Source organism: Sciurus vulgaris (genome assembly GCF_902686455.1).
Source record: "Sciurus vulgaris genome assembly, chromosome: 14".
Taxonomy (NCBI): domain Eukaryota; kingdom Metazoa; phylum Chordata; class Mammalia; order Rodentia; family Sciuridae; genus Sciurus; species Sciurus vulgaris.
Genome location: NC_136475.1, coordinates 24,989,042 through 25,005,384, shown reverse-complemented (window position 1 = coordinate 25,005,384; position 16,343 = coordinate 24,989,042). Strand labels below are relative to the sequence as shown.

The following is a 16,343-nucleotide window of genomic DNA, read 5'->3' as shown; positions in this document are numbered from 1 at the left end:
CCAACATAATTAGGAGAAACTTTCATGAAATCATGACTTGCAGTGAAGATATAAACTGAAGGTGTGACATTAAAACACAACCCAGGGAGCTCTGTCCTATGAGGCCACCAAGATAAGGGAGTCCTAGCACAGCTGCAGGTATGATCTGAGGTTGGAAATAAGATTGTCTATAGAGAAAGGAAACAGATGCTTACTGAGCACCTAGTGTACGCTGTGTGTAGCAAATACTTTCTTCCTGTCAGCATACGTGTTATTAATCTTAATTGTAGAAGTTAGGTGACTTGCCCATATTCACTGTTGATTGGCAGTCAGAGCCCAAGCCTGTAAGCTCTGCTCTTCTGTTCTATACCACAGACCCTCCTGACTTTGCCACTTCTATCAAGAATAGCGAAAGGAAGAGTCAGCCCTTTAAAATGATGCCACTTTTTTCAGGCATTTGAGGTTATTCTCTCCCATGAGGCCTAGAGTGCTGGTGTTACATATTTTATTATTTACAAGTTATTTTAATTAAAAAAAAAAATATCAGTTAGTTGGTGGACTCAACTTGTATGATACAAGTTCAAAAGCATTCATGGATCTCACCCTAAAGGCAGTTCACGGTCTCCAAAGCCATAGACATCGCTGTGTGAATGGTTTGGGAAAGGATTATTATATTCTCTCTTTCCAGTGGTTAGCAGACTTAGGGACTGCAGCAGACAGGATATGTGCAGTGTGACCAAAGTGTGGGTGGAAACTGGGTGATGGTAATGGAGCCCAGAGTGTAGACGAGGAAGAGCCCAGAGGTAGATGAGGAAGAACAGGGAACTGAAGAAAGTGAGATGTGACTTAAGTTTGAGTGTGTGTGTGTGTGTGTGTGTGTGTGTGTGTGTACGTGTGTGTATGGGGGAGAGGAGACAAGGGGTAGGTGGCCGGGGACAGTCAGAGGAGCTTCAGTGTAATCCCTTTGAAAGGATATATACAAGATATAGTCTTGCTTCTCCAAAGATGTAGAGATTATGCACAGAAAAATCAGTCTAGGACTCACTGAAGAACATGCTGGTCTACATCTTACAGAAGGGATCGCGGAGCTGGGGAGAGGTGTGGTGCGGCCAGACTTCTGCTCACTGGCGCCTCCTAGTGGCTCTCAGAGGTGTTTTCATCACAGGACTTGCCTCCCTGTCTGGAGTAATTCCTTATCTGTGCCTCTACCTTACCTGTGAGCTTGCAGGTGTGGTAAGCAGGACAATCCTTACACTGGTGCCCAACTTATGGGTATCACTGTTTTTCTGGAAAGAGTTTTTAGTTTTTAAGAAAGATTTCAAAGAAAAAATGATAATGAGTAAAGGCTGAGGCAAGAACTGTAAATTCTTTTTCTCTCTTTCATGTCTCAGTTCCTTCTAGGGATTCTGAAAAATTTCCAGGTCATTCTGTGTGATGGCATCCCTCCAAATCTCCCATGCTTCACTGTGGCTCTCCCCCACCCTCTGCCCCACTCTCGCTGGGCACTATTTGGTCTGAATTGTTCTTTACACCCTCCTCCCATGTCTTCTATCTCAACTTACCTAAATATTCAACCATGGTGCTCTGTGGGGTCACCAACTTAGTCCTCCCAGGATATTTCCCACACCCACAGAGTGAGCACTTTTTACTCATGGACCACACTCCAGCTGTGTAGCGTCCATAGAGTTCCCCCATGGCACCCTGTGAAGGTGTTTTATACACTGAGATTTATGAGACAGAGGAACACAGTACCACTGCTCAGGTAGGCTACTTGTGGACATCATACCCGCACCAAGGTCGTCTCACCCTAGACACATCTTCAGAGACACAGGCATCAAGAGTCCCTGAGCCTCATTCTGACAATCCAAGTACTCTTGGCTCCCAGTCTAACATAGTTTTAAGTCATCCATACCTGTGTCTCCAGGCAGGACTTTGAGCAAAAGTGAATCTAAAACAAGTCATGTCTATCCTTCCCCACACAGGTTGCTCCTCGTTCTGCTACAGGAGGCCCAGAGATGATATCCACCCCTTATTCCCAGGAGGCCAGGAGGTTCTCAGCCTGGATAGCAGGAAGCATGTGCCTCCTGGAAAGAATTTAATTTCTGACTCAAGGTAAGTCAATAACACAGGGACAGACATTTTTACTCAGACAAGGAATAATGGTGTAACCTCTGCAAAAAGATAGGTGTGGGCACTGGAAGAAGCACCACCTTAGTGTCCAGGTTCATTGTCTAAGGAAGGCATGCTTGTATCAAGGAGTCTTCACGTGAGGGGATCTTTAGCCATCAGGACCTGGGAGTGAACCAGGGAACACCGTGGCATTAGTTACAGCAAATAGACAACCCCAGGTCCAGAATCCAGGCTGATGGTGAGTTTGGCAATGAGTCATAAAGAATTCTTTCACCAAAACTGAACTCCCAAGAACGTAAGATCACCTCATCACAGACTACATGGTTTCAGGATTCCCACCCGGGGAGCAGCACTTCAGTGTTCATGTAAGGCATAAAATACGCTCAAGAAGACTGACACGGTCTCTGTGGAACCATGTAGCTCTTTCAAGAAGGCCCTGTTTCATGGGACTAGGGTTCAGAAAGTCTAGAGAAGATCTAGTGTGGCTCTGATTTAGTGGAACCTTTTCAATTAGACCAGGGCTTTGGAACTGGCTGCTGGATTTCCGAAGAGTATGTGCCCTCTAGAACAACACACACAGGCCAATATGAGCCTGGATGACCAGTGAGCAACATGCTTTCGCTTTGGGTATTTTTAATAACTCAGTTAATACTTGTTTGTCATAGAAAACCTGGAAAATACTTGCAAAGGAAAAACAAATGTGGACGAGTATACCTCACCCATAAAATTTTCACCTATTCCTCACTACTATTTACAAAATATATAAATCCTTACAGATTTTTGAGTGTTTACTTATAAGTGAGTTTCTTTGTTCATTTTGCATGCGGTAACATGAATCTCATGTACTACTGAGGATAGGGAGGTAAAAACAATTTCATTCCACTCTTCCATGACTTCCTCTTTTGTCCAATATTAAGATTTTGCTCTTCAATTTCATTTAAGTGCATAGCTATAATTAATTGCACTTTGCTTTTGTGCTGTATTCCAACTTTAAAAGATGCTACAATCACTTTCCCATTTTATTTGTGTGTGTGTGTGTGTGTGTGTGTGTGTGTGTGTGTGTGTGTGTGTGTGTTGCAATACTGGGGATTTGAATCCAGGGCCTTATACATGCAAGGCAATTGCTCTACCACTGAGCTATATCCCCAGGCCTCCTTCTATTATCGGTGAACATTTGGAATGTTTCCTGTCTCCGTTATCACAGGCAATATTGCTATAAAATATCTGCACGCTTATCATGGTTCCCATGCACAGAACTTCTCTAGGGAATAGTCTCAGGAGACAACTGCTGCTTTATAGGGCTTTATGTATCATGGGTTTCACTGAGCTATGCCAAAGTGTTTGTAAACGTGATTGTATCCTCAGCCTCCAGAGATCCTACTGATCCACTTTCAGGGCAACATTTGTATGGTTGGTCTCTCTCATTTTAGTCAGTTTGGTGGGTAAGAACAAGTATGTCATTATGCTTTTAATGTGCATCCCCTAATTATCACTATTAAGTATACTTTCATATGTTTATTGGCCAAGTATTATTTTCTATTCTATGAAATGCCTATTCCTGTGGTCTATTTTTAAATGATTCAGAAGACTTCTTTATATATTCAGTCCTATCTCTATATATCTACATATGAATCTATTTAAAACTATATTTTCAAATCTGACTTCTTTTAACAAGAATGATAAACTATATTATATAAAGCCTTAGGGTTTTATAAATTGATCTATTTATGATAATTTTAAGTAACAAATATTTTTATTACCTTCATTGTGATGATTTAAAGGGCAAAAATAGACCCTATGTCAGGTAGATAATGATTAGGCTTGTGGAAAATGGAAAATCAAGTGGGGGGGAAACCCCATTACTGGTTTTATTCACTCCATTACTTGGAGACTACAATAAATAATTTTTTTGTGTTTTTTTCAGTATTAAATTTCAGGGAGGAAAAGTTAAACACATCCACCTCCACAGTCACTTTATTGTGTATCTCAGAATCATCTACCTACGAGTCTCCATTTTCTCTTATTTTGACTTAGGGAATCGGAGGGAAAAAAATAACATGTGCTTACAACAGTTCCATATGGGTGGCCCGGAGATTCACCCAGTAATCTTTCAACTAAAAATTCCCAAACCACAAAGCAGAGGGGACTTTCCTTGGATGGGTGATACCTTCTCAATGTGGCATCTACATGCAAGACACTAAATGTGCCAGACCCGGGGGAGAAGAGATGCTGTGTCCCAGAACCTGCTCCCCAGGGAGGACAATTCTGCTGGAAAGACACAAATGGGCATCTGAGTAACTGTGTGAGCACAGTGGAAGGTGCTCATGGTTCTCATTTCTGGACTAAAATTGAAGGTGGTAAAGGATCAGAGGAAGAAACATGACGCTCCTTGCCCCTCCAGTCAACGGGGTTGGTTCTCCATCTCCCTCTTCCTTTCAATCCCTGTTTCCCACCAGTGGTGGGATTCATAGGTCAGATGCAAGGTGGCCTATGTCGTGTGCTCTTATCACTGCACCAAGGTCCATGGTGGCCGTCTCTGGGGCCGTCCTGCCACCCAGGGGTCCTCAGCTCTCTGAGGTGGAAGTGCAGCACAGAGTCTCCCCACTCTCAGACACTTGCTTTCATGCCAGCCCTGGCTCAGCACTCAGGATTAAGGGGAACTAGAAACTCAAGAAAAGACAAGTCCCCTTCTTTGGCAACACAGTGGGTCAGTGTCTTGTTATTTCCCCAGCAAGTGCCCATCCTGGTGATCTTCCTAAGCTACTGCCTGTCCCCTGAAGTCATACTTCAATAAAAAGCTTCCTGAAAATTCAAGCTAGAGAGTGAATCACGAAGTGATTTGTGGGTTCCAGTATCAAGTAACATTATAACACTCCTTTTGGTAACCCTCTAGGGACGCTATCACACCTACTCCATACCTCAGGGGATATCTGACAACGTCTAGAGACATTTTGGATTGTCACGATGGGTGGTGGTAGAGAGGTGCTACCCCACCTAGTGGGCAGAGGCCACGAACACTGCCAAACATCCTAGAGTGCACAGGATAGCCCCTACGACAAAGAATTACCCCGCCGAAAATGTCAAGGAGACCAGGCCATGAAACCCTGATCTACTCCTCATTACCTAGACTGGGTAAATGACAGCTCATTGGCTTCCTTGACAGCTCCAGCTCCACAGGTCCTCCTAGTGGAGGTGGAATCTTTGATGAACTATTAAGTAGGTTCCCTACTTTGTACCTGGACATAAGATGCTGGAGAGGGGCCCAAGGTCCTGTGACTGAGTCAGGAACTCTCTTCCCTCAGAGAGGATTCAGCTCATGATCTGGACTCTAGTTCATATGACACTCGTGAAATGCAGTCCACTGCAGTCCAGTCCCTCGGGGCCACAAACTTGTGGATGACATGGATAATGTCAAAAGCTCCTCTCAATTTCATTGTCAATACTTTTTTCTTTAAGAAATACTAAGTAATACCATCTGGTAGTCCAACTTTATTCAGTCCACAAATATTTATTGTGTGCCCAGCTGGTCCAGGCATGCTAGGCGCCATGCTAACTGAATGATAACTCTGAAGCTAGTGCACTTGAACCACAGCACCTACAGCAGGTAATAAGAACTCATCTAGTGAGTTCATCTCCTGGGCCTCCCTCCAGAGATTCTGACTTCATGCATCAAGATGGGGGCCCAGGAGCTTTTATTGTTAGCCAGCACTTGAGATGACGCTGAAGAAGGCTGTCCATGGGACCACACTTTAAAGAAACACTGGTAGAATTCATGAAACCCACACAGACTAATCCCAGGATTGAGACTCTAATGTGGGTAATTTTTATATTCCTGAAAAAATCATTGATCTATGAATTTGCTCCAGTTTTCCATTTTTAAACAGAGGGAGAATAAAACCCTAATACCTGCTCAAACACAGACAGTAAGAGAGCAGGATGACCTTATGTAAGGAGAAACAGGACATTTCCAAAGGAACAGAGCCATTGAAGTTCTACCTTGAAAATGAATTTTTATGACATAGAGTGAGCATTGTCCAAGGATATTTATTTCAACAGGAGAAAAGGCTCTTGCTTATGTAAAAGATACAAACAGTACCTATTCTCTGAACTGACTTCAGCACAAGATGATATCAACCTGATTAGGGAACATCAGTTACCAAGATAAATGGTTTCTCTGCATACTCAGTTTTCTTTCAAATTGTCCCTCAGTCACCCCCCTTCTGTGACTTTTCAATGGACCCACTTATTTTAGGAGCATGCCAACTGCAGTTCAAGTCCAAACCTAAACCTTGCTCCAAGCAAAAGACTTCCAAGCTGTTACAAACACCTTTACATTTATCTATGTCCAATATCAAGGACGTTATCTCACTATTTGGAACATGTGTATAGATATATAGACAAAGGTATCCCTAAATTACTGTGATCAATTCAATGATATAATAAGTCTTCGTAAAGAATATCATGATAACAATTAAATAAAAGATTAAAATTAACATATGGCCATTATCAATTGAGGGAAAGGTGTGAATTAAAGGCCAGACTATCTCAGAATTATCCCTTAAGATAACCAATCAAAAATACATCTCCGTTTCAACTCTTCTGAGTTCCCTTCCTTTCTGTTCCTTTAAAACTGTCTTTATCATCCTTTCAGATGTCTCTCCTCCTGTCTTGTCCTGTCCACTTTTTGCTACAGGTAGCCCCAGAGTCCCCCACTGGACTTACAAAAGAGAACACTAATGGAGCCCTTCAGAAGACTCTAGCCTTCCTGTTGAATGCCATTCAAAATGTGGATGAGCTTTCAAACCAGAGGGCGATGACTCTTCCATGGTATGTAGAGAAAACCGCAGTTCAGTGTGTGACCTGGTACCTAGCACCATCCAGAGTACCCTAGTCCCACACCTACGGCCTCCATTTCTCCACTACTTCCAGAAGAAAGAGACTCCCCACCCCACACACACATTTTGGAACTTGGAGTCAGCATATTAATTTGAATGCAAATTTCCCGCCCCCAAACTCAAAAGTGCGGCAAGATCCATGTTTAAATCGCCTTTGTTCTCCGCAAACCAACATGCAAATGGGGGGTGCTCAAGTAGAAGAACCACCCAGGCAACAACAAGAATCCAACACAGGTCATACCTATTTTTGCAGCCTCCATTTTCAGGTTGAAATCCCAGTTCCTTGGCAACTTGAGGGACATTTTGCTTTCGGTTTGGGTGAGGAGCTGGTGAAGCGGCCAGTCTTTCCCAGTTGGTGCCCTTCTGGCCTTCTCGATCCCTCCCTCTGCCTTGCGACAGTCTCTTCCCCCTTGATGTTCGCTTCCCCAGCCGAGTTAGGTTTGAGGTTGATCTGCAACGTGTCTCCTCTTTTCTCTCAGATGCAAGGTCCATCCATCTGTCGGTTGGGCCTGACACCCAGACTCTCCTTGTCCCCCACCCACAGTCCTCCAGGGACTGGCACCTGCTTTCCTTCTTTCGCTTTTACCGGAAATATCCCAGTTGACACTTTGCTCTGAGTCGTGGGAAGCAGAGCTCCCCTGTTCGAAAGAATCTCAGGCCTCACTGAGGCGAAGTTGCAATAAACAACCACTCCTCTGGCTTTTTTTTTTTAACTGCTTCCTCGCATTTGAGGAAGTGGGCGCTGCTCAGTGCAGAGGAGGCATGAGGAGCACACTTTCTTGAAAAAATCGTTTGGGGAAATGCTTGTCAAGCTGAAATGAGTGCATCTGTGACCTAAGGCTACAGTTTTAATTAAAGGAAAAGATAAATTCCAAGATCCTCATCATATTCTTAGACTCTGTGTTCTCCTTCTCACCTAAAGGATTGGGCATCCCCAGGTAACCTGTAGATAGCCAGCATTCTGCCAAAGTGACCTTTAGAATCTTTCATGTGTGAAGACTGTGTAGTCAGCACTCTGCCTGCTCAGGGTAAAAGTTCCTACCAGTCAGACGTAGGAAGCGATGTGGTGTATTGAGTTAATGAGCCAATTTTAGCAGTTATATCATCATGGTTATTTGGCATTGAATATGGGGAGTGAGTTTCAGAGTCAAACCAACATGGGTTCAAAACTCAGTTGTTCTACTTTCTAGCTCTACAACTTCTAACAAGCAACTGAATCTTTCTGGGCCTCACTGTCATTAGAAAAAATGAGGTTAACAATAGACACGGCTGCATAGAACTTTTTTTTAAAATTATTTTTATTTAGCTTTTAATTTTTTTCAGACTGCATTGTACACAAATGGGGTACATAATTTTGTTTCTATGGTTGTGCACAATGTAGATTCATACCAATCGTGTAATCATACACGTATATAGGGCAATGATGTCTGTCTCATTCCACCATTTTTCATACCCCCCTCCCTCTCATTATCTTCTACATATTCTAAAGTTCCCCCATTATTCTCTCATTTCCCACCCCCACCCCCATTATATATCATCCTCCACTTATCAGGGAAAACATTCAGCCTTTGGTTTTTTGGACTTGGCTTATTTCACTTTTGCAAAGGCATCTAGTACAGATTTTGACACATAGTGGTTACACCACAGACATTAACTCCACCCATATTCTATTTAGTTCAATTCTGCGACAGGCTTTTATGTATTTAACTGGGTCAGCCTAACCTAGTGGTTAAGCATTTGGGCCCTGGAACCGGACTGATTTGTGTTCAAATCCTAGCTTTATCAAGTTCTTTGCTGTGTGACTTCAGAAACGGTTCTTGACCATTCTGTGGTTCCATTTTGCTCTTTTGCAAATGGGGCAAATAATAAAGCCTGCTCCACAGGGTTGTTAGATAGCAGGTACAAAGTCTCAGAGTAATCACTGTTTGCCAGCAGGTCAGCTATGCATTCTCAGCCTATATTCATTCTTCAGTTCCCCCATGACTTTCATACTTTCTTCTTCACCTCCCACGTGCTGACTCTGTTGATGATCTGGCTTCCTGTTTCATTAAGAAAACTGGTGCAACTGGGCGAGAATGTCTCAAGCTCCCCCACCATATCCACCCACCTCCCGTGTATAAGCCGGGTCGCTCAGCCTGCTGCAATGGATGAACCAACCCTTGTGGCTTTCCCAGCTCTACAGCACCACCCTGTTCTTCTCCCTCCTGGATCTTTCCCCTCCGTACTCAGCTTATTCTTTTTATCCTATCTTTTCAAAAACATCTAAGGCCACCTCTTCTTTGACTATAGCCCCATTTCTCTCCTTCATTTCTGAGCAAAGCTTTGGTAAGAATTGTTGGCATTTGCAAATGTCTTTCCTCTTATTCTCTCCTAATTCTTTCTGTTGATGATTTTGTCCCGATGACTCCACAGTATATCTTCTCATCAAGGACACCAATGACTTTTCTGTCACTAATCCTATGAGGTCAGTCCTCCATCCTCATCTCGCTGACCTATCAGTAGTGGCCTGGTTGTCTGTCTGCCCTGGTCTGCTCTCTTTCTGAGTCTTTGCTGATTCCCTCTCCTCTCTTTGACCTCTGGAGATTGGAGAAAACCAAGACTCCATCAGTGGACTTCTTTTCCATCCCTATTCTCACCTAAATGAGTTGGTACTGTAGACGCCATGTATCTACAATGACTCCGATGTATATTTCCCCCTGAACTCTAAATCTCTGCTTAGCTCTCTAATAGCCATCTCAAACTAAACTTGTGAAAAACATAACGAGGGACCAGGCTGAACGAGCAGTGGTGACTTGGAACATTGGAAATGAAAGAAACCTAAGACTGAAGAACCAACCACACGAGTATATTTCAAACCTCTACTCTCATCCTGTCTGCTTGTATTCCATTAGCCAACACAGGTCACAGGGCCAAGTGCAAAGTCACTGAGGTAGAAAGTGTGTGCTGTGCTAAGGGAGTTGGGGGAGGAAGGGCAGGAATGCTTGCAGATCAAGGCTTCAATCCATCACCCCAACTCAGTATGGCCACCTGCCCTCAGCTCCCCAGCAGTGCTAAATTCCTCTGACTTGAACTCAGTCAGCCTCGGGTCTTGCTCTACTGCCTGACTCAAACACCACTGTTCTCTATCCTGACCTAACTTGTGTGTGGGGAGGGGTCATCTGAGCCCTAGACCAATAGCATCTCTATGGGGAACTTGACACCAACCAAAGTTTCAGTCCTACCATCTTGAACTTAGGAACTCTGAAAATATTCTGAAGGTAGCATTTACAAACACAGAGGGAACTTCCTTTACTCCTTAGGGTGGGTTCCTATGAGTCTTGGAAAAACTCATGACCCGTGGGGGAAGTTGGTTGTGCATTGTGCGTACTCAGAAGGCAATCAGGAAAGTGGCCCTGGAGAGGCCTGGCACAGTGGCCTTCCTCCGCAGAGCCCCTCTGGGTGTCAGCGCTCTGGATGGGGGTAGAAGGCTACTCTCTGTCTGCCTGCTGCTCCCCCTCCCTAACCTTTCTGAAATGTCTGGTCCTAAATTTGAAACTGCCATCCACAATAACTAAAGCAAAAATTTATTCATTTATTATGCTTATTAATGCGAACCATTCTTTTAGGACTAAATTTTTTCTGAATATTGGAAGACTTGGTTGGTTTCTCCTTCATCCCTCTTTCCCTCACTCTACCATGGCCAGCTAACAGTTTGTTGACAGAGAAGAAAAAGTAAGTTAACTATTAAATACAGCACATGAGAAGTGTTGTATTGGAAGAAGCGGAGGGAGCTATGGAGTCGATATGGGAAGGGCCTAATTGGAACTAGGAGAAGGAAGAAAGGTTTCCTGGAAGAAGTGTATTTTAAATTAAGGTTTGCTGGGTGTGGTGGTGCACACCTGTAATCCCAGCAGCTTGGGAGACTGAGGCAGGAATCCAGCCTAAGCAATTTAGTGAGACCCTGAGCAACTTAGTGAGACTCTGTCTCAATTAAAAAACAAAAAAATTATAAAGGGCCGGGGATATAACTCAGTGGGTGAAGTGCTTCTAGTTCAATCTCCAGTACCAGGAAAAAAAAATTTTTTTTGATGAATGAGTTAGGGAGACAAGAGGGTTGGACAAAAGTTCCAGACAAAGCAAACAGTGTGCAGGAGGCACAGAGACAAGAAAGAACTCTTTGGGTTGCTCCTAAGAAGAACAAATGGAATAAGAGGGAGAAGAGATGAAGATAGGCTGAGGCTGGTTGGGATGGTATCACACAGGGCCCAGTGAGCTTTGGAAAGAGTTTTGACCTTACTCTGAGGGAACTAGAGATCGATGGGGAGTTTTTAGCAGGGTAGGAGTGAGGACACTATGACAGATATCTGAGTGAGTGTGAGAGAGAGGTCAGCAGCAAAGGGCATGGAAAGAAGGGAGAATAAACAAGAGCCATTTGCATGATAGAATTGCTAGCCCCAGAGCAATTATTATGAAAGAAAAAAGTGACACCAGGCTCCTGACTGGGGTCGCTGCAGGGGCAGAGGTTCCAGTCACAGAGATGGGAACTGCACAAAAAGTGTGAGAATTGATACTGAGGGCAAGGAGTTGAGATACTCTTTGGAGAAAGGAGTGGGCTGGGTTTGGAGAACGTTGCACTCAGGAACTCATAGGGTGCTTGAGTTCAGACCTCCTGCAGCCCTGTAAGCCTAGAACTCAGACAGACTCATTCATTCATTCATTTGCTCCCTCCATAAGCATCTACCCAGGACTCTTCTGGATGCTGAGTAAATAAGGATGGTTGGGAATCTGATCTAATCCTCAAACGACTCATGAGCGAGAAGTAAAAACGTAATGGCAGTCCACGTGAGGTTCAAAAATGGCAGGAAAAAAGAGCAGGAAATGGGCAGCTTTGCTTGGGTGGTCAGGGGCAGCTTCCCAGGAAATGTGATCCATGAGAGAATCATCAGGAAGCAAGGTGGAGGAGCAGGGAAGAGGACACTGCAGGCAAGAAAACTACAGACAGCTGTTAAAACATGGCGCCCCTTTAGGGAAGTGACAGAAATGGCAAATGACTGCAGAGGGAGACAGCCAGAAGTTTCAGGGGTCACTGGGGCCAGAGGCTGAAGCAGTTGCTGAGGAACTGGACTCTACTCTGAGTTGACAGAACTTTTTAAACATTTCTTTAATTGTTATTTATACCGGTAGAGAATTACATACATGATCTTTGTAGAATTTTTAAAGAAATATAAAGAAAATGAAAATTGTTACCATTTAATATACAACAATCCTCCTTTATCCACAAAGGATATGTTCAAGACCCCAAGTGGACACCTGAAACTTCAGATAGTCCCAACCCTACATACACTATGTTTTTTTTTTTTCCCAATACATACATGCCTATGATACAGTTTAATGGATAAATTAGGCATGGTAAGAGATTAATAATAATAATAATAACAATAATAATAAAATGTAACAATTGTAATGATATGCTGTAATAAAATTGCCAGTATCACTTACTCTTGTGCATTGGGATATTATTAAGTAAAACAAGGGTTACCTGAACATGTCCACTGAGATATTGCAATGGTTGATCTGGAGACAAAGACAAAGAGGCTGACCTTCTCAAATATGTCAAGGGCACTAAGTTGGCCCTAACCCTTACTCTGGTGAGGCAGTGCCAGGTGTCATTGTATCCACACTTATATTATTGTTCCTTAAAACAGACATAAAAAGAAAAGATTAATTTTTTAAACCCACATCTCTTTCAAAAGTGGCAAGAAGAAAGGTAGCCTGACATTAAGCACATTGGGATTAAACACATTGCTTGGTAGATGTGAGTCAGTCACTTTCGCTGGTCCAGATTTACCACCCGGCTCCTGCAGGTGTTTGAAAGTGGGTCCACATGTCGTGAGGACCCTCAACCAGCAGCTAATACTAAGTGTTAAAGACTAATGGCTGCATCTTGCTATCTTGAATGACAGATTCCTCAGTGTATGTGTACTGGAATGTGGAGACACCAAAAGTAAAGATCTTTTTCATTTGGATTTTAGTAGTCTATATCTTTAAGTGGATTTAGAAGGCACAAGTTCAAGGTTTTATTCCCTTATCCATAGGTACATGGAAAAACATCACTTGGTGGAGGAAGAGATACCTGTCCTCTGGCTCTCTGTGTGAGCTCAGGATACCAGGTACAGGCTTCTTGACACAGAGCAGAGCCTCGTTCCTCCCACCTCGGAGCAGTGAGTGGGAGGTGTTCTGTCTCTTTTCTGGCCTCGCCTCAAGGTCGCTAGCATTGGACCTAATATCTGGTCATAGTTTGATAGTCTATTAACTTTTACTGTTTTTGAACTATCCTATAGGCAAAAAAAAAAATTATATCTGGAGGTCTGAAGACCAAGACTGTCATTGTTGGTGTTGAGCATATACCAGGAAGAAAGCTAATCTGTGAATCATGGAGTTATGGAGAGAAATGTCTCTTTCAATGGGAAATTTATTACCCAGGGGTTATAAAGAGAACTGATGTTTGTTTCTAAGTGGAAGCATACAGAACAAATTGGGAAGAAAGATCCTTCACATCATACCTCCTTTTGGACATTATTATGGGTTACATTATATTAGTAGGTCCAGCCATGTAAAGTTAACAATATTTGATATCTTTTGACTTGCAAAAACAATTTCATGTGGTTCAACGTGATAGGCCCACTCCACTTCCTGCCACTCACCCGCACAACACATACCAAAGGAATTGCTCACCTGCAATGTAACAGGTGCTGCCAGGTGCTAAGGCTGCACCCAGTAGCAAGCCAGGCACAAATGCCTACTTCCATAGAGCTTATTCTAGTGAGATGAGATAGATAATAAATGAAGGCAGTGTAATGTATGAGATGGGAATAAGTGCTGTGAAGAAAAAGAAGAAGTACTATGAGAAAATGCAAGAAATGTTAGGTTAGAGGAAAATGGGAGGGAGAGACTAGCTTTAAATAGTTGGACGGCAAAGTCTTCATGGAAGAAGTGACATTTGAGCAAAGAACTGAAGAAGCAAATGAGCCAGCTAAACACATATGGAAGAACCTTCCAGCAGAGAGAAGGGTAAGTACAAGAGCCCTGAGCTCCATCAGAGGAGGGAGCAAGCCCAGCTCATGAGAGTAGGGAGGCCAGGTGTTTGGAGCAGAGGGAAGAAGGGGAAGATTTTTGGAGACAGGATCTGGGAGGTAAGAGGGGACTCACTGTACAGGGCTTTATCAGATGTTGGCTTTTACTTGGTGTGAGGTTCATTGCAGAGGAGTGATTTAATTCATGTTTCTAAAGATCACTGTGGCTTCCGTGTTAAGAATAGAATGAGGAATAGGGAAGGCAAAGACAGAAGCAGAGACATCAAAGGCTAAAGTCATGGTCCAGGTGAACGAGGAATGTGGGTCTGAACCAGCGTGGATCATCCAACATACCACACATGGTGGTGTGGTTCTGCACACTCATGGATCGAGGGGGCTGGAACCCAGCCAGGGTAGCAGGTGCCAACCCAAAGCCTAAATGTGGAGTCACATCTACCCAAAGGAACATTCTCTGCACAAAGGCCCTGTCCACCCATACAGACATGGGAGTGATGTTCTTCTAAATTTTACAAAAGCAACACCATATGAGCTGGGGAAATTTCTGGTGGTAGTGGGGACAGGGTTGACAAGTGCTTAGGTTCCAAGTGTATTCTGAATCAATTCTGTCAGTTCACAGATTAGTTGAGAAGTGTGAGAGAAAAAGGGGAAATCAAAGTAAATAACAGATCATTGCCTGAGAAAATGGAAAATGGAGATCCCATTTGCTGAGATGGGAAAGACAGGAGGAGCAGGCTGGAGACAGGGCAGAGATCAGCACATATTAAGCTAAAGATGCCCAGTGAACATTCAGATGGAGATGACCCAGTGGACAGTTGGATATGCATCTTGTATTGATAACTGATCCATTGGAAGGAGGATAGATTAGATAATGTAAAGAGACTTATTTCATTGACTTTCAATTATTTTGGTCACACAAAGTGGTTCAGAAATACTTGGCATGGTGACATATGCCTGTAATTCCAGCAATGTGTAAGCCAGAAGTAGGAGAATTGCAAGTTTGAGGCCAGCCTGGGCAACTCAGACTCTCAGCAACATAGCAAGACCCTGTTTCAAAATAAAATAAGGAGGGCTACAGATGTAGGTAAGTGGTAAAGTGCCCTCTGGGTTCAATTCCCCAGTAAAATACACACACACACACACACACACACACACACACACACACACACACGGTTCAGGAAGAACATTGGAAAATGCAATTGGTAACAACCTACAGGGAGAGCAAGAGCCTGACATCCTACACTCTGAGCATCCTGCAGGGATCAGCACTGTGGGCTTCCCTAGCTCGGTCAGTGGCACACTCTTCCTCTCCTTTATATAGAAAGACACCAGGAAGAGGAAAGTTTTGCTGGGGAGAAGCAAACATTGGTTCAAGCTTGACATGGTTCCTGTAGTCTCAGCTACTCAGGGGACTGAGACAGGAGGATCACATGGTCCTTAAGTTTAACAATCCGCCTGGGCAACATAGTGAGACCTCCCCTCCCCTAAGAAAATTCAGGCAAACAAAATAAACATTATAGGCTCAGATGTGAAGTGGTGTGAGTTTAGAGGCTAGGTTTTGAGGAGCTTGGGGGTGCAGCATCTGGTCCTTAACACAGTGTGCAGTTGAGTCCAGAAAGGGCTCCAGTTCTCCCACTGGAAGAAGGGAAGCCATCCTTCTAGAGAGTTCCTGAAGCCTCAGCTAATGGTACTGCCCAGCTGCATAGTTCTACTTTCTGGTCTCAGTGGCTCATCAATTAAGGTCTTTCCCTGTCATATCTGAATTTGGGAGAGATTATTTACTTCCACCCCACTCACATTTCAGTGTCAGATGTGTCCATGCTCAACGAATTGAGATTTCTCCTCCTCCTTCCAAAGTGGGCCTAACTCTCCTCTTTGGAGCAATAAGCTCCGTGGAGACCTGGGAGCCTCCATCTTTCCACTATGTGTGATCTTGAGGGACCAGGCAGTGTGTTTGTCAAACCACCCAAAGTATGTCCATAGGTCTAAGGTGTCTCTATCCCAGACTGACTGATTTTAGCAATGATGGGGCCTCCTCCTTTTCCCCAGTCTCCAAAGCTCTTTAGCAGGGTGCAGCTATGAGCACTCACCCCCAGGAGAGAAGGTCAGAGCAATTTACAGGATGACCTGGCCAAGCAAGGCAGAGGAGCACAGCGGTGGAGGGATAGCACTTTCTATCCCATGTCCCTCCACTCTCAAGGGGTCAGGAGTCTCCATATAGAATAGGAATCCCTCAGGGAGTTCTTCCTTATTAGCACTGTGCAAGCAC

General features: G+C 43.8%; 1 protein-coding gene across 3 annotated transcripts in view; it reads right to left on the bottom strand.

Moving 5' to 3' along the window:
• The window catches only part of ARHGAP25 (Rho GTPase activating protein 25), an 88,969-nt gene extending 81,279 nt beyond the window's left edge, over window positions 1–7,690 (bottom strand). For 2 of the 3 annotated variants that reach the window (XM_079110841.1, XM_079110843.1), the window contains exon 1: window positions 7,246–7,690. In XM_079110841.1, coding sequence (XP_078966967.1) covers window positions 7,246–7,306 — 61 coding nt within the window. In that variant the 5' untranslated portion in view covers window positions 7,307–7,690. The remainder of the gene's footprint in view (window positions 1–7,245) is intronic. The other variant, XM_079110840.1, reaches the window with a different exon arrangement.
• Between the last annotated feature and the right edge of the window lie 8,653 nt (window positions 7,691–16,343).